Source organism: Boleophthalmus pectinirostris, unplaced genomic scaffold, assembly GCF_026225935.1.
Source record: "Boleophthalmus pectinirostris isolate CB_2022bp ecotype Guang Dong unplaced genomic scaffold, ASM2622593v1 HiC_scaffold_13, whole genome shotgun sequence".
In the NCBI taxonomy this organism is placed as follows: Eukaryota; Metazoa; Chordata; class Actinopteri; order Gobiiformes; family Gobiidae; genus Boleophthalmus; species Boleophthalmus pectinirostris.
The window spans coordinates 23657171-23680073 of NW_026571036.1; the positions used below are offsets into that span (position 1 = coordinate 23657171).

The window sequence follows — 22903 nt, forward strand, 5'->3', positions numbered from 1 at the left end:
GAGATACAAGGTTAGAATGATGACCTGTTCGTAGGAATAGAGGAGACAGGTCTGATGAGGGACAGAACTGAGGACGCTAAGATGAGAGAGTAATTTAGACCAGGGGACATGGATAACGAGGATGAGCATGCTCGGAGGAATACACTCGCCAACATAATAGGCGTGGACGCATCCGAATACGGCGGAGTCCCCACCTCGACGCGAGGTATCGCAGGTGAGAGCTGCTAACCGGAGTCGCATACGAAATGATTTGTTCTGAGGTATATATGACGAGTACGGGTCGGATGTGTGGGACGCAAATGAGAGGGGTATGATGAGGAGATAGAAGTAGATGCATGTTTGTATAGACGAAATTGTTCTCTCTCTGTGTAGGTTGAATGAGTGAAGAGTGTAAATGAGAGAAGAGGAAGTAAATCTACAGTCAGTGGCATGGGATGAAATTACAATTACAATTCTTGATGCGAGGAAGGCAGGACTGAAGAGATTATCTGTTCTCCCAAGTTGGCTCGTACCTGACGCAGCTCTACTTGGAGGAATTGAGCAAACCAGTGAAAATGTTGTTCAAATGCCATGTGGATTACAGGGAATGAGAGAGAGATGAAGGCGGGGACGCATGAGAGGATGAGGAGATGAGGAGAAATGCAAGGGGTGTGCGATAGAAAAGTGATGTGAGTAATCTACAGGTATGATAGGAAGCGCTATCGAGCACTGTTCCTCCCAGAACCTCCCCCTCCCTTTAGTCCTCAGACCCTCCGCCCTCCTCCCCTCACCTCCTTTAGTGCTCCCAGGTATGTAGGCGTCATGAGCTCTCTCGAAGGCAGCTCTAGATGTGTAAGAAGAATGGATCGTATGTGTTGGGAGAGAGTGTGAGTTATGGACGATGTGATTGAGAACTTGAGGAGGATGCGTAGTGAGAAAGAATGACCGGGACGAGGAAGCATCGAAGGTTGATGAGGAGACGTTTAAGGAGATGAGTCGCAGTGGTTGGACGGACTTTGACGATGACTGAGGAGTGATCTGAGGAGAGAGATGAAGGGGGCACTTGGGCGAGAGGATATGAGCGAGTGTAAGCTAAGAGTGATGCATGAGAGGATGAAGTAGAGTGAAAGGCGCACGACTGTGAAAGAGCGCAGATGAGGAGCACTAATGGAATGAGTCTCAATTGGGCTTTCCATGATTGGAGAGGAGAAGGAGGAATCTTATAGAGGACGATGAAGAGGCGATACTGAGGAGTAATTGAGATGAGATGAAAAAGAGGCGGCACACAGATGACGAGGCGAGGACGATGGAGATGTGAGAGTGAGACTAACTGGTCGACGGAGGTTATTGAGAAGAGTGAAGGGGACGATGAGAGGATGAGGAGATAAGAAGAGTTAAGGGGATGATGAGAGGAGAAGGAGAATGAAAGGGACGAATGAGACGGAAACATGATGGAGATGAGCCTTAAGTAGTGAAGATTCATCTCCACAGGTGGCTCAGATGTAAATGAAAATAGAGGGTGAAGCGGAGGTGAGGAGTGCAAGGTAGATCTCAATGACCGCACGGATGAGGTGGATGAGCATTAAGCGTGACTAAGCAGAGGCGGGTTCGGACCGCAGCAGTACCTCACTGACAGAGTCGAGGACACATGAGAAACCTCAAACATACACCAAAGAGATTTTACTGTATGTGTAAAAACAATGCCACCGGGAACACCAATGTGGAGCAATGAGAGACAGCAAAAATCACACTGTTTCTCGTGAGGTATATGCTCTGAGAATGGTGCAAAGCTCGATTTCAAGATTAATCGCCAATCATACGATATTGAACAAATAAAACTTCGTAGGTATGAGTTCTTTGTCTTTTGTTAATTATTGTGTAGTTTTTTATGGATTTGAATACTTTTTCAACATGACACGCGGAACAATCTAGGTTCTATACACAACTCATGTTGTCTCGTGATCTTCGCGCCTCGTGGATCAATGCTTATATCCTATCACGTTCTGTAAGTTTGGATCATCCATTCTTTAATCCTGTAGAGTCACCGTCCTCAGACGCACTAGATACACCGAATTGTCTTTGTGTTTGTGGAATATTGATAGCTGAGAGCGAAAGTCCTCAAATAACTTTCATTTAATGGTCTTTTAAAAATGATCGTTTAACCCGCTCTACGGGATCTGGTGTTTTTTATTCTCGCCATTTGCTTTAATAAATTCCAATTTCTTCCAAATTCCCCCTATAACTGCTAAAACTGCAAGCTTCATTTAACTGGAACAGAACACTACGAGTGACGTCACAATCATCTGGAGAGCCCGTGTTGGAGATTCTGCAGTCAAGCACGATGAAACGTCCGCTATGAGATTATATGTTGTTAGAGAACACAAATTATCATGAGCAGATACATGCATCGGCAGTCATATTTCAGAGCCCAAGCCTAGGAGCGACCGTAAGAGACACGAATGATAGACATTCTGGGAACTCACAAATAAGCTGATATACGTTTCTAGCTCTGTGGAAGACATAATCATAGGAGAGACAGGCTGACATCTCTAGCTCCTGCACAGGAGATAAGACAGAGACGCATTAATTATAGGCACTCCACCTACACCACCTACGCACGAATGACCACGAGACCTCAAAGCAGCAACTCCACAAATATACCTCTAAAAAATGAACAGAGCAAGACCGGATGATATTGGGCGTGCCCTATCTTATTGAGAAATTGTAAGTGAAAGAGAGAATAAATTTAAATCAGTCAAGAAGAACACCTAGAAAATATCGATAAAAATAAAACTAATTTATGTGTTCTCACACACATCACGCAAATACATGACTGTGAACATATCAGATGAATGTCTGTCTACGACTACCTCGTTCTCCAGAATTGTTCATATAAACACAGGTAAAAGAGAAGTTATATTGATAGACAATACAGTTTGGAGGGGCATAGGGGCAGTCATCTGTATGATTTTTCTCTTTCGATCTGACACTCTGGTTGGATAGTTCCACAACTTTGTGCAAATGTAATTACTGTTTACGTATTGTGACTGTTTTTATTTGTAATTCTATAATATGTTTCTGTCTCACTAGCGTGGCTGAATCATTGTCGTTCATCTATTCATGCAGTTCTCACACCTTATTATCACACTCTCTCTATGGAAAAACTGCGAGTTTATCCAAGTCTCAGCGCAGGATGAACCCGTTCCACACTTTACAAATCCCAACCAACCTTATATTTACATAATTGCAACTATCTTTCGCTAGTATTAACTCCCCGCTGATCTAGGGTCGTTAAATTGATTTTTATGGTCGTTTGGTCATCTCTAGCGTTAAGCGGGCGTTTTTGTCCTTATTATGCTGACCGGTCATCTTGGTCAGGGTCGTAGTCTGGAAATATTACTTCGGTGTACTCACACTATTAAATAATTACGATTAATCCTTTTCTTCTCTGGATTTCTGTAGAAACGAATTGTAGCATCAGACAGCTCCTCAAGAGCTCGTGTTTACCATTTCCAACAACCTGCAATACCGCATTATACGCAGAAAATATGAGAGACCCCGACAGCTATCGGCATCCTGTTCATATCCAATTCACTGTTTCCTCTGCTGCACCTCACCCAAGGCTGCGTGTGATTTTATCCTCGGGCGAGCTGAGCAAACGTATCGTCCGTGATGAGGCGATACTCGACAGTGAAGATACCCATCTCATACTGCACACGCTCGTCAGTACTCTTCTTCTGTTTTGTTTTATGTTGAGGCCTCGTGTAGGAGCGCAGTTACCTATCTGTTCTCGTTCCCTCTGTAGTTGAGGCCTTAGCGCTTTCATTCTGGAGAACGCCACTTCAACTAAGGTGATAAAAAAGGTAACAACAATTAAGCCAAAACTATGGACATACCACGCGGAGATGTTCGACACCCTTTAGGTACTCTATTCAGATACTGCTTTCTCACTCACTCCCCCCACCCTAAAGAGCGTGATGTGAGTTAGTTGGTTCTACTCAGCTGCCTCCCCGTTCCTGAACTTCTCCTCACCCCAACAGCCATCTGCAATGCACGCAGCTTTTGCGCGAAGTAAAGCTGTGTGCAAGTCATCAGTGCATCCGCTGACTTGAACAGAGCACGGCACCAGACCCAATAGCGACACTCGGTGCGCTGATCTCCGTCCACTGGACTGGCACTCTATGTGCTTCATGTCCGGTAGAGCCGGCGTGTGCGAATGGAGAAGAAACTGTTTCACGATTTTCACATGCCAGACTGCCGAGGCGCAAGCGATTCGGCTTCGTACGTTGGGCTCTCGCGTAGAAGTTCATGGGTAAAATCCAACTGTCCACTGTATTCCTGCGACCAGATTCGATGACGAGTGGTGAAGGTAAGTATCGTGTCCCTCGACCGCAGCCACCCGATCACTCGTCTGGAGCGCACATCACTTTGGGTGCCGGTTCTCACCAAAAGTGTGCAGCACACCAGTTGTGTAGGGGCTGAGCATTTGGTCGCGGAGCCGCTCTAGAAGAGTAAACAGGGTTCTAATGAATCAGTGGCTTTCATGAACACACACGTTGGGCAACTTTAGATGGCAGGAAGATGCGTGCGGCGCATTTTGCACTTTCACACCAATGATAACAAACTCAACTGGAGTACTGCTCTTCTTGGGTTCAAAATTTGGATTCAACGAATGATCGTGGTTGCGGCGACATGCGGCCACTGCGCTGTCACTCTGCGACGTGTAGATCAGTCTTTTTACAAAAATGGAAAAGTTCTTCTTAATCTATATTATACACAAATGTAAAAGACAAAAAAAGGGAATGACGGAAGTAAGATATGATCAGGTGGTTCGAAAGCCACTATCGTCGACAAACAAATTTTAAAAATGATCAGCAGATTCTGTATGTCTCTGGCCATGTTGTACACAATAGTTCTGTATATACTTGAATGGCACAGGCTATTACAGTAACCCACCTTCAACAACGTACACTCGAAGTGATCTGCGTGTTTTTATTAGGATGAAGCTGAGAGTGGGTCACAACAAACGCTGATCTGCGTGAATGTGTAAGGCTAGTATCACATAGTGCTCTGTCAACGCTAATTTATGACGCACTATAAGAAGGATGAGAAAAAAAAGTGCCTACGACACTCACAAAAAATAATGACAAATTAACCCACCAATAAGAAATTAATGTTCATGTCTTTCGACACATACAATACTCCAAATAATAACAAGCACAAAGAAAACACCAAAAGTAAAGTCCTGAGTACAACATATCGACAAAGAGATAAGCCACAACACACCATAGCACAAATAATGGAAAGTCAACAAACTTCATCACTTAGAGAAAATTGGAAAAGGGCTCCCACTACACTACACCTCAAAATAGTGCTCTCATCATTGAGAACAAACTCCATCAAATAAGCAGTGTGCTCCACAAACAATATACCACTAGAATTACCAAACAGCCAAGACTACGCTCACCCCAATTATAAAACAGCATCTAAGTCATCTTACCACACATAATATAATAACACAGCCATTACCAACAGCACCAAGAAATAAGCTCAACAATGCACCTAACACCAAAAAAACAAAAGAAGCATCATCACATGAGCAACTACAGAAAGCCCACATACGAGCCCAAAAAAAGCGCCAAGACTACGCACTCCTACACACACAGAATCTAGTCCCACTCGATACCACATCAGATAAATAGCCACAGATCATTCTCATCCGGAAGAGATACAAAAAAGGCCGCCTATCAAAAGACCAACAAATAAGTATAGCACACACACAATACATCCAGAGCACCAAACCAAAAAATAAAAACGACTCCCTACCACGCACCAGAGAAAAAAAGAGATTTGCTCTTGAAGATGCTACCACCTCTAAGAAATAAACGCAACAAATATTACAACAAGCTCGCATCACATATATGACAGAGGACACAATCAGCACACACAATAGAATCAAACTAACAGGGTACAACGACATAACTCAGTCAGGGCAGATTCAAATATATCGTTTAATGTGCACACAACACCCACAACACGACAAACAAGTACATCCAAACCACAGCCAAAGCAACATCATCCAACTATAAGCAGAAAAGGTTCAACAACACAGTTAATAGCTGAGGGCCATAACACATTAAAAAGCCACAATCTGGAAACGAGTGCAGCGGCGGGACCTTCAATTCTTCGTCTAGCTGGACCGATCATGTTGTTGCTGCGGCGACTTTGTTATGATTAGTAGCGACGTAAGAAATACTCACGTGGTGAGAAGCGAATTGAGAATGGCTATCAACAATCACAAGACACAACTTGTCATTTCCGACCAGTGTTTTGCGAGGCCTCCTCGCCAGCTATCGTCTGGAATTTACTCAATTCATCAATAGTGGTTATAGTCTTCGTCAGCGTGATCGGCAGCCATATGCATCCTTCTCTCATGTGCTCGGTCCTGGTTGAGACACACTTGTACAGTTAGTCGTCAAGCTAGCTCCATCGCGCTATGATCCAATTATCTCTCACGTGTATGGAGACGTATGTTTGTTCGTGTTTGAGTATTGTGGCTCTATACTCTTTTTGTTCTGTGTTGTGCATCTCTCTAAATTTATATTTTGATGTGTGCGGGTTTGCAGTTCTGTTCACGGTGTAGTCCTGTTTGCTCGTCTTACCTAAGCGAGGGTTTCACCGACCAATATTATGTGTTCTGTGCTATTTTTTGCCTAAAACGTTCGTTGGTGTTGCGGAACTGCATGAGCTGCTCTATTAAATATTTATGTTTACTTTACTAATCGTTCTCACTAATAATCTCTTCTGAGACAAGCTTTATTGGATCACACTCCTGATTGTAATAGTAAGGCTTAAGAACTCCATAGCAAACACAGAAATTGTTGATGATTCTCTATGTATTATCATCGTGTTTGGCGGGTTTACTTTTTATTTTTTTTAAAATGTTAAATAGTGTAATTTTACTGATAACTTCAGTCCTACAGTCCTAATGTTTAGATTTTCTTTTTCTACTAACAAACAGCAAAAGAGGACGCCTTGTGGTGTAGGATCGTCATGTGTGGTAGATAAGCTATTCTCAATTCCTATCATAATTCACTTGTTTTCAATACATTAACCAAACATGTGAAAACTGCCTTGATGATTCTATAGATATGCGCGTTAAGACTTTTACTATGTACTCCCTTCCAAAGATCGTAAGAGAGTTATACAATACTAGGAATCCGAGTGCCCTAGAGAGTCTGCTTTGAAAATTTAATTGTTGAGTAGATACTATGTGTTGTATGGATCAGTCACGAGGAGAATACAAGTCAAAGACTTAAAAAAAGCGACACACCATTAGCCCAGTCCAAAACAAGAGATCTTACAGTGCAGCGAAACTATGTGAAGGTTGTCAGTCCTAAAGCATCTCAGATGGGACGTATAGACGACAAAGAGACCTATCTGAAAGACGAGATGAAGCCAAGAGGTGTCAAAACAATAGAACCAACACGTTTGTAGAGCAGCTGTACTCGAGGCACCTAAAGACCTTTTAATATAGCCTCCGAATGAACCGCGCTGACTGTTTCCACTAATACATCTATTCTATTCTATTCTATTTTATATTTTCTCCTATCAAGACCAAATTCTCTCGTTGAGTTACTTTTTCATCGTTGTGGCAGTTTTCCTAAAATTCTACATTTAATGTACTATGCTAGTCAGTTACCCTCAGTGTGGCCAGTCACTCTTGTTACTATGTGGCCCCTCGTGTTTTTATAATGATCTCCATTTTATCTGTATTTAACGTTCATTTAGATCTCTCACACAGAGTAGGCCATCAAACCTTCTTTGCACCAAATGATAGAAGTACTCTGATCTCTGGCCTCTATGAGAACGAACTGCTTCATTCATGTGACGTATCCGTCTCTTCTTGACTGTCTTGCACCTGGCCTTCCAAGAAACACCATTGGACTTATCCATATGTGTGAACATTTCGAAAGTGTGTAGTTTTCTGATTCATACGCGTTACAACAACATTTATCATAGTGTATGATTCAATGATGTTTTTGCGGGTGTTGGATATTGAGCCTCATCTCGCACAGCTCACCAAAATGAGTTTGGACTCTCCTGGTTTCAAAGTTAACCAGTCAACATGGTTTCACACTAGATATGAATCCTGATACATTTCATAATGTTTAGAACTCATGTAAGATAACTCAAGAAAAGCAGAATAGTGGATCTCGTGTAATCGAAAATACGACGATAAAGACCCTAAAGAGATCTATTACCATATAAAAGAGTGCAAGAATTTAATCTCGTTGTGTAGCCTTGAGACTTCAAGTAACTAGTCGCTCGAGTGATACCTTGAAACACTAGATAAGTATATGGCTGAAAGGTTCACACATGTTGTTTTTATATAAAAGACATGTGCGTTCTAGTAACTAAGCCATGTCGAGCAAATAAGAATATCGTTGGGTCAATTTCAGCCCTTGGGATTGTCGGGAATATATTTACCTCAGGGTAGCTGAACTAAAGCTAATAGGTGATAACAGATGACTCGTGTCCACACTATAGAAATAGACATAAAGATACGAAGCAGTATACATGTGACATTCACTCAAGGATTATTAAACAATCAGTGGAGATATATTTATTGAAGCTATTGGGTAGTTAGAATTATAACAGTGTAGCTAAGATAAATCACAAGGCTCGCTGTTATTTTTCAAAGGACCTTGCAACAGCACTCAGGGAATAAGAAGCATACTCACAATTCAGATCATGAAAAGTGAAGGTGTTGAAGAGTAGTTTCAGAATTTTGATGTTTTTCACATAAAACGAGCGTTTGTCTATCCACTTTGGTAGACTGCTCAAAAGCTGTGGGCGGTTCAAAGTCAAAGCACATCAGTATTGGGTATAGAGCTACAGTCAAGCACTTCCATTATGACCCTATAGCTCGAAGTAGGAGTTAAAAATGTATCTGTGCGGTGAGACGTAGAATTTGCTAAGCGTTCCGCTCACAACTAAAGTCCCACATACGGCCCATTGTGTCTGAATACCATCATTGCGTTTATGCAAGTGGATGCAGGTTTAACCCTTCGTCCCCATTTGTGTTGAATGCGGCTGAACGATGTGACCTTACAGGACCTTGATGGCTCTACAATGGTATGTGAAGGTGAAGAGCTAATGAATCACCGCATCGATTAGTAGAAAAAACACTTTATGTGAATCAACGATGACTTCATGAGATCACTCACCAACTCGTGGTGGCGTCTCCGTTGAGTCGTCGTGGTACATGTGACCCAACGTTTCGTCGGGATGACAAGCCTGCTGTCCTTTGAGCCCATCTACTGTTCCCCTGGACCGCTCGGACTAGACGAGTAGGCTGTCGCTCTTCCCTCATTGCGGCCCTCAAAGCGCTCCTCTCTCCACCTCGGCTGACAACGGACAGCGGTTAAAGTATCTCTTATGGTCTGCCAACAGGTGAAGATTAACAAACGTCATAACCACGTAGCTGTACACAGCCACTAAAATATTTAGAGTCTGTTGGAGTGGGAATTATAGTTCTGCATGTCAAATTTCTGTGAGGGCCTCGTCATACACTCCAGCGATTGATACCCGACCTAACCGGCTCTCTTCTCTCACTCACTTCCTGTATGTGTTCCTCCCTCTGGCTGGACCTACACAGTTGAGCATACCTGGACCAAGGCCTCTCTTGGACAGCAGTCACTAATCTCCCCGTGGGGCTGGGGACAGAGACGCCAGGGCCTCCCAGTGCCTCCCAGTGGCCAGTGACAGCGACCAGAGTAAATGTGGTCCATATGCTGCGTGTGGGAACAGAGAGGGACACGGAGAAGTGGAATGAACCCGGGGCTGTTTGCGAGGGTGGTCAGAAGATGCACTGTAAAAACAGGACAGAGTATTAAGTGTTTCAGAATGCTCTCTTTCATTCACGAAACAACTTTATAATTTTTATAATGGTTGAAATGACACGTCCAGAATCTCTCAGCAATGTCGAGGTTTCTGAGTAAATGCCTCTTTGGATATTTTGTGGTCATACAGTACCTGCTGCTTCATCACATTTCAGAAGCTAAGCAGGGCAGGGCCTGGTCAGTCCTTGGGTGGGAGACCACTGCTGGGTGCTGCAGTAGGGCAACAGTGGCTCTGTTCTAGTGCACACTGTTCTTTAAAGACAGTCATTAAAGCTGCACTCAGATCGTGGCTTTGAGGTGTCAGGTTTTCATTTAAAATCTATGGTGGACATGTGTCGAGAGCTCCAGTGTGGTGTCTTGAGATCTGTGCGAGGGTTCATTACATCAAACGCCAGAAGGAAAAGAAAAAAAAAAACTTCTGCCATATCATGCACTGTGTCAACAAATCAGGGACTACTCTCCAGTGAAAGTTCTCTGTGCACCAGTGCAGGACAGCAGATCATCAAACTGGGTCTGGGACAAACAAAAGTACAGCTAAAAGTGATGGTCGCTCCTTGAACCAGTCATGAAACTGGCCAAACTCACAACACCTCTGAATTATGTCATGGTGATGAATATTGTTTAATCTATACAGTGAACAAAGCAATAATTTTCCATTTAGACAAGCAGGTGGTGGACCCTCCACTATAGAAATGTTACGCAGTGCACCTTTAGGACACTTCACCCGCACTCTCGTATCTGGGCTGGGAGTGTTGTTGGAGAGTCGATGAAAAAATCTGCTTTTTCAGATATGAACATTAAATGCCATTCTGTGGGACATTCCAGGCAAAGCTAAACACCATGGTGCACCTAAAGTCCACGAGCATATCTTCAACATGTGGAATATGAATGCAACATAAAAAACAGAAGAAAAGAAATCCCCTGACATATGCTTTCGAACACTCCTCTGATCACAACAGTGTTTTTTACAGTGCTGGAGCGGCGTGCGGTGGAGGTGGTCACTCACAGCTGGGATGGGGCAGAGCTTTTCTTTTGAGAGAATCTGACCCTGAGGAACAAAGACATGTGGTCAAACTGAGCCCCTATAACTACAGGACCCAGAGACCAGAGGAAGAGAGAGGAACCACGCACAGGGAGGTTTGGTCATTTAGGGTGAAACTATGTCATCGAGCATCAAAACTGCACTCATCTCCAAACGCAGAGACTCACTCTGGTTTTGTGTGAGCGCCACACGATGATTTATGAGAGCTGTAACTGTGAGAGGCCTGAGACTTGTGCTGTTCTCACACACACACACACACACACACACACACACACACACACACACACACACACACACACACACACGTTTATCTAGTGTCTTTGGACATTTATATACAAAATCTATACACATTTACACGTATTTGTTTGTGTGTGAACAACTCTGTGAACAACTCTAACTGATCTTCTATGGACACATATCTGCATGTACTGAATGTGTGGCCAAACTGACTGCAGAATAAAGGGAATTGTGCAATACTGTGAACTGTGCAATGAATGGAGTGTGCAATAATGGGAACTGTGCAACGGCGAAACTGTACAACGAATGGACTGTGCAATAACTCGAGCTGTACAATGAATGGAGTGTGCAATAATGGGAACTATACTATGAATAGTGTGCAATAACAGGAGGTGTGAAATAAGTGGAGTGTGCAATAATGGGAACTGCAAAATGAATGGAGTGTGCAATATTTTATTGTTTGGCCCCCTGTGATCTCAGTCCTTTGGGGCAACGGGGGCCCTAGGTGACAATCCATGTTTTGTCATGTTTGTCCATTAACTCTGTCCCAATAAAAAAAAATAAATACATAGAAAAAAATAACAAAATGAGTTTCAGTAGTGATGTGATATCATTGTGTAAAACTGTGAAAGAAAAGATAGAAGAAAATGGACTCTTATGAGCTTTAAAGTCATGTTATAATGTTGTTTCCTCCTTAAATAACAGAGCTGGAGTTGTGTTTTGTTTCATTCACACATGTTTGAGTAACATTTATTATTAGTCCGTACATCTCCAAAGCTCAAAATGCCCCTTTACCTTTTGTTTGGTAGAGTCTGGCAATTGCAGGACTCAAATCATCCAAATAATTTAAGTAGGTGTGCAGAGTTTAAAAACACAGTGGAGCAGAGTGTTTTCTGTTTAAGAGAAGAGCTCAGTCTAAATGTGCAGGGTTTGTGTGAATGCGTAAATGTGAATGAGACGAAACACAACTGGAGGTGTGTTTGTGATGAAGAAACAAAGATCAGAAAATAGTGTGATAATATCTTTTACCACACAATATCTCCTTCCCCAGTCACTTTTGTCCTTTTGTGCTTCCCTCGCAGTCAGACCTCCCAGGTGTGTTCTCTCTCATGTACATTATACCTGCACCCTGACCCCTCCCCCCTCCCTCTCCCGCGGGTGGGGTGCGGGGGGTGGTCTACTGTCTCTGTTGACTTTGGACACACGCTTTCGTCGGGGCTCAATATGAAATCTTCTCATTGGATTTTGGACTGTTATTATGTCGTAAAATCAAACAGTGTGTGAAGCTGTGGCCCGCCAGTGAGATCTGTCTCATCAAGTGCAGACTGGCATAATTACAGAGCTCCAGCAGCCTTCTTTCACTGGGCAGCTTTCCCCTTCTGCTCCTTTAAGCCATCACATTCTTTTATTGTGCGCTAATCACAAGGCAATTGGGGCCGCGCTTTGGGTATATGACTGGAGGGAGATTATGACACTGGTCTGAGCACATCCAACATGAACAGGAGGAGGGAGGGGAGGAGGGAGGAGGGAGGGAGGAGGAGGAGGAAGGAGGGAGAGAGGAGGAGGGAGGGAGGAGGGAGAGAGAAAGGAGGAGGGAGGAGGAGGAGGAGGAGAGGAGGGAGGGAGGAGGAGGGAGGAGGAGGAGGGAGGAGGAGGGAGGAAGGAGGAGGAAGAGAGGATTAGGGAGGAGGGAGGGAGGGAGGAGGAGGAAGGGAGGGAGACCGGAGGAGAGAGGGAGGAGGGAGGGAGATAGGAGGAGGGAGGGAGGAAGGAGGAGGAGAGAGGAGGAGGAGGAGGAGGGAGGAGGAGGAGGAAGGAAGGGAGGAGGAGGGATGAGGGAGAGAGAAGGGACAGAGGGAGGACAAGGAAGGGAGGAGGGAGAAAGGAGTGAGGGAGGGAGAGAGGAGGAGGAGAGTAGAAGGGAGACACAAGGAAGGGAGGAGGGAGGGAGGGATGAGGGAGAAAGGAGGGAGAGAGGAGGACAAGGGAGGAGAGACAAGGGAGCTAGGAGAGATAAAGGAGGGGGGAGGAGAAAGGAGATCAGAGGGGGGGAGAAGGGAGGAAGGAGAGAGGAGGTAGAGAGGAGGGAGTTTAGAAAGGGGGGAGGAAGGAGAGACGGAGGGAGAGAGGAGATAAAGAGAAGGGAGTTTGGAAAGGGGGAGAAGGGATGTGGGAGAGAGAGGGAAGGAGGGAGGAGAGATAATGGAGGGAGGGAGGAGAAAAGAGGGAGAGAGTTTGGAAGTTGGTAGAAGGTGGAGGAGAGTTGCACAAGGTGGTGGAATGTGAGTGGTGTGTGTTGTATTCCTGTGGTGAGTTAATGACAGTGTTGTTGGTATTGACTTGTACAGAGGAAAGAGGCGGCTGTGAGCTGTGAGGGGGATCAGGGCAACTGTGGGGGGGATCGGGGCGACTGTGAGGGGGGTGACTGTGTGGGGTATCGGGACGACTGTGGGGGGGGGACTGTGAGGGGGATCGGGGCGACTCTGTGGGATGGGGGATCGGAGCGACTGTGAGGGGGATCGGGGCGACTCTGTGGGGGATCGGGGCGACTGTGAGGGGGATCAGGGCGACTGCGAGGGGAATCAGGGTGACTGCGAGGGGAATCGGGGCGACTGTGTGGGAGATCAGGGCAACTCTGTGGGGGATCGGGGTGACTGTGAGGGGATCTGGGTGACTGTGTGGGGGGGCGACTGTGTGGGAGATCGGGGCGACTGTGTGGGGGATCGGGGCGACTGCGAGGGGAATCGGGGCGACTGCCGAGGGGAATCGGGGGGCGACTGTGTGGGGGATCAGGGTGACTGTGTGGGGGGGCGACTCTGCGGGGGATCGGGGCGACTGCGAGGGGAATCGGGGCGACTGCGAGGGGAATCGGGGGCGACTGCGTGGGGGATCAGGGTGACTGTGTGGGGGGGCGACTCTGCGGCGGGGGATCGGGGCGACTGTGAGGGGGATCGGGGCGACTGTGAGGGGGAGGCGACTGCGTGGGGGATTGGGGCGACTGCATGGGGGGCGACTGCGTGGGGGGCGACTGCGTGGGGGATGGGGGCGACTGCGTGGGGGATCGGGGCGACTGCATGGGGGGCGACTGCGTGGGGGATGGGGGCGACTGCGTGGGGGATCGGTGCGACTGCGTGGGGGATCGGGGCGACTGCATCGGGGGCGACTGCGTGGGGGGATCGGGGAGACTGCGAGGGGAATCGGGGTGACTGCGTGGGGGATCGGGGCGACTGCATGGGGGGGCGACTGCGTGGGGGGATCGGGGAGACTGCAAGGGGAATCGGGGCCACTGCATGGGGGGGCGACTGCGTGGGGGGGGGGCGACTGCGTGGGGGGGGGCGACTGCGTGGGGGATGGGGGCGACTGCGTGGGGGATGGGGCGACTGCGTGGGGTCACACACACAAACTCTACAACCATCATCAGGACACAGGTGATGAAGGTTCTGCAAAACTCTGGAGAAAACTTCGCTCCTCTTAAAGCACCTGAAGTTTGTCTGTGGGGAGATGAGCTGATTTTTTTTTTTCCGCAGAAATGGATGGTCCCAGTTTGCAGGTTTACAGTCACAGACATTTGTGAATCAAATGAAAACGAAGAAACAGTATAATAGTTTTATGTACTGTATAATATTGTAAAAAACTCAAAACACTCATCTATGTTTTTTATTTAAATCACTCATATTATGTTACTTTTATGTTCTAAAGTTTCCTCTTAAAAACCTTCTTCTTTCAAACTGAAAACACTCCACCTTGTGATGTCACACTCACACACCTTTTCAGCTCTAGAATTACCAATCTCTACTGAACTAAAAGGAGCTGCTGTAACTTGAAAACTACCACATCATGACGTCATAAAGTGCAACAGAGCATTTTGAGCTTTGGAGAGGTAGACAGACTAATAATAAAGAGTAGTTCAAACATGTGTGAATGAAACAAAACAACTGCAGGTCAACATAACAAGGCTAAAAACTAAATTTTGTGTAACACTGAACCTTTAAATACAAACATATATAGATGAACATATATGTGCCTTATGGTTCCAGGGTTTCACACGTGTCTTGTGACTAATGTTAAAAAAACAAAACACAAAAAAAACACTCACACACTCACACAAAAAGTCATATTATTTAATCCATTCATAAGAAGCAGACACAGCTCCCTCATGTCTTCGCTCAGGTGTGTGGGGGAGGAGTGGAGGAGGATTGAGGGAGGAGTGGGGGAGGAGTGGAGGAGGTGTGGGGGAGGAGTGACAGTGAAGTGTGTTAATAGTGGATAAAAGATGGAGCTGTGTGCAGTCTGACCTCCAAGACCCGAACACAGCAGCAGGAGAGAGGGAAGAGAAAAAGAAGAGAGAGGAGAGAGAGGGACAGAGACGGGAGAGAAAGGGGTGAGAGAGGGAAGACAGAGGAGTGAGAGAGGTGAGAGAAGGAAGAGAAAGGGGTGAGAAAAGGAAGAGACGGGTGAGAGAGGTTAGAGAGAGGGGAGAGCATGGGGTGAGAAAAAGGGGTGTGTGAGAGAGAATAGAAAGAGGGGTGAGAGAAAAGAGAGAGGGAGAGAGAAAGGTGAGAGACAGATTAGAGAGAGGAGAGAGAAGGACAGGTGAGAGAGAGTGGTGAGAGTGGGGAGAGTGGGAGAGAAAGGGATGAGAGAGGAATGAGAGAGGGGTGAGAGAGGGGTGACACCTCAAGAGGGAGTGTGGAACAAGTGTGTGTCTGTGTGTTTATCTTGAAGTGGGAGTAGAGTGGAAGTGACGGGGCTGGACACTGATCATGTGTCAGGGTTCTTTCATTGTCTCTTTTATAAAGAAAACAGAATTCATCAGACAGTGTTTACAGTTTTATTGTAGTGTCGGGGAAATGCTCACATTTTTATACAGCACTTTTCCACCTTCAAGACACTTAAAGCTCTTTATGTCAAGAAACCACTCACCCCATTGTGCACAGACACCTGACACCTGATGGAGTTAGTGGCCTGAAAAAAACAAAACACAAAACAGAAACTTCTATAACATAACATTAAAGGGCTCTTTTCTGATATTTTCCTCATTTAAGAGACACGTGATACAAATGAGCAGCTGTGGTTGGATCGTCTCAAGTTTGGACAGAAGTTTTTCACACGTTGTTGTCTGATTTCAGAATGTAGAAGAGACTGGCCGCTCAGGCAAACTCAAAACAGGAGAAGAAGCACGTGCACCACAGTCTGAGAAGCACTGCCCTAGACTGCACCTCAACACAACATTCTCCGTTTACTTTAGCCTTTCCCTTTTTAGTCCATACACCGAATCTACATTTGTGCCAGAACAACTGAGCGTCTTTATGATTCCGTCCACACTGGAGCGTGTTAATGCTGTTGTGATCTCCACGTGTCTCTGGTCTGTTCCACTCTCGCTGCGTTACTCCAGCTCCAGACTCATAACCCTGATTAACAACCTCCTCTAATTAAAGATCAATGCGGCTGCTCCGGAGGTGATTTGTGGTGTGAATTAGGATGCCCACTCTCCTATAATGACATCAGGAGAGTGTCAGGCTGACGGACTGCTTATTGATTCAGGCCGAGCCATAGATCACAGCTCAACTACACGGAGCCACTGTTATGAACGCTCTTTATTCACAACATTGTAAAAGCCCACAGGTGCTTAAGAGCGGCGGGCAGGCGTGTGCGTGATCTATGGATTGCATCAGAAGACGGATAAGAGGTATTCGTCTGGATAAGCGCGTGGAGTGAGCGGGTACGAGGAGTGGGGGTTTGATTTGAAAAGCTCTGAGGCTCATTGGCTAATCAGTAATACATCATAGGAGCACAGGGCACAGGGGAACAAGGTAGAGCTGATTTCAGACCACCATATGTTGTGCAAATCAACACAGGCTTTTTTTTTTTTTTTCCTTCTCTCAGGAAGCTAAACATCCGTATGCTTTTGAGTAGAGCAGAGAGACAACTGCAAAATGTGAAGAGACTCTTTATATTCAGAATTTTGGATTGAGAAATAAGTGATAATTACATTTTAAAAGTTATGCAATGTTTTTAACTTTATAATAAGTAAAAATACAACAGAGATATGTTTTACTGTACTTTTTATTATTATTGTCTACATCTCTAAAGCTCCAAATGCTCTGTTCCTCCTTGTGATGTCATGAAGTGGTAATGTTCATGTTAACAGCTCCTTTTACCTTTAGTTCTGTTGAGATTGACAATTCCAGCGCTGAAATCATCTGAAGGTGTGTGGAGTTTAAAAACACAGTGGAGCACTTGCTGCATTACCACATGACATCACCATCACCATCATCAAGGTGATAACACGTATACACATAAGTGCATATGTGTATACTAAATATACACATATACCAGTACTTATATATATATACATTCATAGATTCATTTTTTTGTTTAGTTTTTTCTGTAAATACATTTCCAGCCGTCATGTTAAGAGAGTTTAACAAAATAAATGTTACACTTCAGCCTAAACCTGTTCACTCTGTAGATGAACTCAAGTATTACAGTAGTAAATATTATTGTATATAGTGTGCAGTAGTACAATTCTGTCCAATAGGGAGTAGATATGTAAAGTGTATGAACTCCTGCTCTCACATCCTACATGTCGACATGCTAACACTCATGAACATTCACACAGACTGTGGCTTCCTCTTTTCTGCTTCACTCGAGGAAAAACAAAAACTAAACCACAACTGTGTCATGAGTTCTTACTGAAGGAAAATAAATAATAGACTTAGTCAAGTCATAGTGGTGGTGATTTAATTTCCAGAAGTGCACAAAATAGTGAGACAATGAAGTGAAAATGAAGAAAAGACATATGTTTGGATATTTCTGGAGCTGGTGTCTGAGCGCACACAGCTCTTCCTCTGAACACACTCTGCCTCTGTGGGGGTGGGAGACCGCTTTTATAGTACGAGGCTCCTCCCAAAGAAAAACTAAGAAAAACATGTTTTTTTTTTTTTCTCTATCAATAGAAATTTATGCATTCTACCTTTAATATAGAAAAATCACAAATATGACCATAAATAAAACAAAAATATTGTTATAATAGGCTCTAAGCACAAAGCACTAATATATAACACGTGCACCGAGGAGACGACGGACATGAAGAAAAGTTTGTAAATGGAACAGTGGCTTTGGAGAGAGGAATGTTTGAGCAGCGATCAGATGTGCACCCTTGACTCCAGCCTCTGTGTATTTCTTTTGTATTCACTGTTGATTTGGATGAGTTATATTTTAAATCACAAAAGAAAAGTTGACAACAGGTGAGGCGATTCTTTGCAGCGATAACGAGCCGTGTCTGCGGAGCTGCATTAATAAAGTTACAGCACTCACCATTTCACTTTGCCTGCACCTGTAACTGAATAAATGTAAAGTAGAGCTGTTTAATGTCACACTGTGGAACAATCCAGGCAGAGCAATGACATCTCCATAGAAACAAGCAGACCCCTCCCTTAACAAAAAGTTACACAGTGCACCTTTAAAAATGTTTTTACTGTGGTGATATGACTTTATTTTGACTTTCATTGTTTCAGTGTCATATATTTTTTTCCAGTATTATAATTTTTTGCAGTATATTTCTAAACCAAAATGTCTTGCTTCAAATGTTGTTATGGTGACAGGTCTACAGGTAAAACTTTTAATCAAATTCACATTTTGGCTGCACATACCTCGTCACCAGCCCCGCACAGTTCTGCCGCTGTATTCAACAACAGCTCTCAACAGGCCTTTGAGAGCGAGCGCTCTGTACCCCTATATACAAGATTGCTCAGGGCCAATTATGCATATTTTGTCTTTAGAAAGAACTGAGCAAAACTTTTTAACACAATGTGACCGCGAACAGGAGAGAGCTGCTTTTCTTTTAATAAAAACCTGCCAAAAAGTGAAGTTTTTGTTCCTCTCCTCCTCCTGCCTCCCAGATGTTGCTGTCTGCGTCTCTCCTATTTCTTCTGATAATTGCGCTTGTTCGTTCTCAGCGGTGCAGATGGCAGTAGGCAGCTCCTCATACGTACACCTTTTATTATGTCCCTTCATTAAAACAAAACTCTATTTCCGCGAATACAATCTCCACCCTACTACTCCCTTCTCCTGTTTACATCCTCGCCACCTGTTAACCCCATTCCGAAAAACCTGCCCTCCAACTCGCGCTATTGACCTGAATCTTTAATAATTACCACTTTACACTTTATTCGGAATTCAAAGTGCACATGCCTTCATTTGGATCTTAAACGTCTCTCTTGTACATCCACGCTTGACTCGGAGCCAAAAAGCGCCCTGGTTTCTCATTGTGGTAATTTCCGGCGGTGCAGATGGTGGTTTCCTGGCTTTCTAATCAGAATGCTATTTAGTGTCTCTAAAGGAGCGGCATTGAGGCCCATATTAACAGTCAGCTCCGGGCATAGGCCACCAGCTGCATCCACTCGTCACCCAGTGCTCCAGATGCCCTCCCTCTGTCTACGGCAATCGAGGCGTATTGTGCCAAATGACTTTAAAGTTGATTTTTTAAATGAGTCTCATCTAATGCAGCGTGTTTGATATTATCTGTGGAGCTCTGCGGTGTGTTTGTGTGTTTTGTGGAGTTGGGAAGTGAGTGAAATGGGCGTCCAGTGTCCAGCGATCTGAAAGTGACAATAAGAAGAGGTTTGCTCCCTGTTTGAATGAAAGAATGAAAAGAAATGAACAAAAAAGCAAGGAAAAGAAAGTATTTATAAATGTAAATCAGACTTAGACTTAGACAAACTTTATTGATCCACAAGGGGAATGATTTGGACACAGTAACTCACACGTCACAATATAATAAAATAACAAAGTGCTAAAAGAGCAAAAAGCAAAAGAGATGTCAAACCTGCTACAATCTGGGCCTTGATTCAAAATTAAATCTTTAATATTTGTGAAATGGGTTGAATGAAATGTATAATTCACCTTTGCACAAACTACATCAAAACTGCGATTAACCTGAGACTCATTCCAGACCTGGACCAAACCAAGACTAGAACAGGACCAAACCTCGACTAGATCAGGACTAAACTGGACTCAAACCAGAACTAAACCAGCTGGTCAAGAGTAAACATATTAATATACTTAAGGAATGGGACAAGATCCCGTGAGACAAATTGCCGCTAGATGGTGCACACAAGAGAAAAATGATCTTGTGAGATTTTGTTCCAAGTGTTCACATTTGCATGAGACAAAAAAGGTGAGTTACATCTCTTACAGTTCCAAAAAGCAGTATTAGAATGGAAACAAAAGGATGAAATCAAAAAAAAAAAAAAAAAAAAGTGAGACTATTAAATTATATTATATTATAATCTCATCTTGTCTCGTTCTCATGGACCCAATCTCGGATCTCGTCTCATCTTGTGGAAATTGTGTCTCGTCCCATCTCTAATATAAATCCAGAATAAAGTCCATTTATGTTTTTGTTATTATTCTGTGCGGCTCAGACAGACTTGGGTCACAGACAGAGTTGTGTTTGGACCACCTGATGCCCTTCACAGAGGACACATGTGAGACGTGTCTTTGTAATCTGCACTGTAAACTTTACTCTAAATGAGACCTGCAGAGTCTTTCAACTTTTAAATGCTCCAAACTTGAGTCTATGTTTCATATTCCAGTGGCCAGTCAAGACTAAATGAAAAAGTATAGATCCATAAAACACCTAACTACTCTCAGACAATTTATCCAAATCTGCAGCTTTTCTGCACGTCGTATTAGTTTCTCATACAAATCCGATGAAGAGAACTCAATTATGACGGATCAATAATTCAGTATTCTCAATTATGCTTTAATTGTAAGAAGCAATATCAGCCAATCTTATTGTGTGGAGAGGTGCTGTTGCTGTGCAAAGCTCGCGCTGATTGTTTAGATGAGATTATGGCGTGTATCAAGAGAAAGGATCAGGCAATGTCACAGCTCCCTGGCACAAACACAGGGGCGCACGTGCACGCTCCTCGTGCACAGCCCTCGTGCACGCTCACACACTCTTAATGACACAAGCACACAACATAAAGCCAAATGCTGCCACTAAAATTTGCATGGTGCTCAGTAATGCATTAGTGAACATCACTTGGCAATCTGTTCATACGGGCTTAATTGGATTTTAATACCGCCTCTGATCTTGTTTTCTAATTAACGGCGGTGGCTGGCAACCAAGCAGAACCATGCACCCAGCGACACCTTTGATCCCGGCCATATGGAGTCCCTCCAAGCTCCCAGAAATCCTTCACCTCCACGTGGGCGATAGAGAGACCGCCGCGTCTCCGAGAAGGGGAGAGGGGAGAGGGCCAGCGGGCAGGGGGGAGAACGTGGCACCGGGCTGGGGGGAGAGGGCCACCGGGCTAGACGTAGGGAGGGATGATGTATGTGAGACTGCAAGTGGGTGAGGCTGCGAGCAGGTGAGGCTGGGGTAGGTGAGGCTGGTGTAGGTGAGGCGGCGAGCGGGTGAGGCCGGGGTAGGTGAGGTGGGTGGGTGAGGCAGCGGGTGAGGCTGGGGTAGGTGAGGCGGCGAGCGGGTGAGGCTGGGGGTAGGTGAGGCGGTGAGGCGAGCGGGTGAGGCTGGGGTAGGTGAGGCGGCGAGCGGGTGAGGCTGGGGTAGGTGAGGGTGGCGGGTGAGGCTGGGGGGTAGGTGAGGCGGGCGGGTGAGGCTGGGGTAGGTGAGGCGGGCGGTGAGGCTGGGGTAGGTGAGGCGGCGAGTGGGTGAGGCTGGGGTAGGTGAGGCGGCGAGCGGGTGAGGCTGGGGTAGGTGAGGTGCGGGTGAGGGCTGGGGTAGGTGAGGTGGCGGGTGAGGCTGGGTAGGTGAGGTGGCGATGAGGCGGGTGAGGCTGGGCGGGTGAGGCTGGGGTAGGTGAGGCTGGGGTAGGTGAGGCTGGGGTAGGTGAGGCGGGCGGGTGAGGCTGGGGTAGGTGAGGCGGCGAGTGGGTGAGGCTGGGGTAGGTGAGGTGGCGGGTGAGGCTGGGGTAGGTGAGGCAGCAGGGTGAGGCTGGGGTAGGTGAGGTGGCGGGTGAGGCTGGGGTAGGTGAGGCTGGGGTAGGTGGGGCGGAGGGTGTAGGTGTAGCTGATAGATCCGGGGCTATTGTTATTGATGAGTTTGCTTGCCGATTGGCGGTGATACATTAAAGATGAGCGGCGCTGGATGCTGCTTCTTATCTGTGTACACCTCTTGGATGCTTCGGGGAAATGTCAATAGCTTCTCTAATGTGTTTAGCGCTCCCCTCGTGGCCGTCGCTTTATGGTTTTGACGAAGGGCCAAACACGTGTCCTCCTCTGCCCTTCACTTGTGCTGTTTGGCTCACACACGACGGGTATTAAGTTTACATCCAGCTCTGCATTCCAAATGGACTGAATCTCTGCCATTTCTAAGATGTGTTAGAAAACCTGATAGAAAGAGATAGGATCTACTCTAGAGTCTGTGTTGGTGGGTAAAAGATGCCACCACAATACTCTATAAGATTTAAAGGGGCTATATTACATGATTTTCTCATCAATGTTATAATATAGTTTCCTAATTACAAACAGAAATGGAGTTGTGTTTTGTTTCATCTGTTTTTGAGGCAGTAACATTAGAACATGACTGAAAGCTCACAAGAGTCAGTTATATGTACCGTGTTTTCCGCACTATAGGGCGCTCTGAAAACTCAAAATAGATTCTAACGACACATTTTCAGGAGTGTTCATGGTGCTTTTTAGATGTTTAATGTGCAGCACAAAAATTTCTAGCCAGATTTTGTTCAAATAAAGCTCTGATTAAAGTCTAATA

At 45.2% G+C, this 22903-nt stretch overlaps 1 protein-coding gene across 1 annotated transcript; it reads right to left on the reverse strand.

Annotated features, from left to right (window-relative positions):
* Positions 1 to 2528: 2528 nt before the first annotated feature.
* On the reverse strand, positions 2529 to 22260 carry LOC110161284 (uncharacterized). Its single transcript, XM_055149280.1, has 5 exons — positions 21375 to 22260; positions 13510 to 14543; positions 4583 to 4744; positions 4265 to 4482; positions 2529 to 2535 (listed from the first exon to the last, which is right to left on the reverse strand). Exons 1-5 carry the CDS (start codon positions 22258 to 22260, stop codon positions 2529 to 2531), a joined length of 2307 nt encoding a protein of 768 aa, XP_055005255.1.
* Between the last annotated feature and the right edge of the window lie 643 nt (positions 22261 to 22903).

Coding starts and splice junctions, on each gene's coding strand:
- LOC110161284 (XM_055149280.1), bottom strand. CDS start 22,260: ATGTATCACCGCCAATCGGCAAGCAAACTCATCAATAACAATAGCCCC. Junction 14,544..21,374: donor TCTCTATCGCCCACGTGGAG/GTGAAGGATTTC, acceptor GACCCCACGCAG/TCGCCCCATCCCCCACGCAG. Junction 4,745..13,509: donor CACAGCCGCCTCTTTCCTCT/GTACAAGTCAAT, acceptor TGTATAATATAG/ATTAAGAAGAACTTTTCCAT.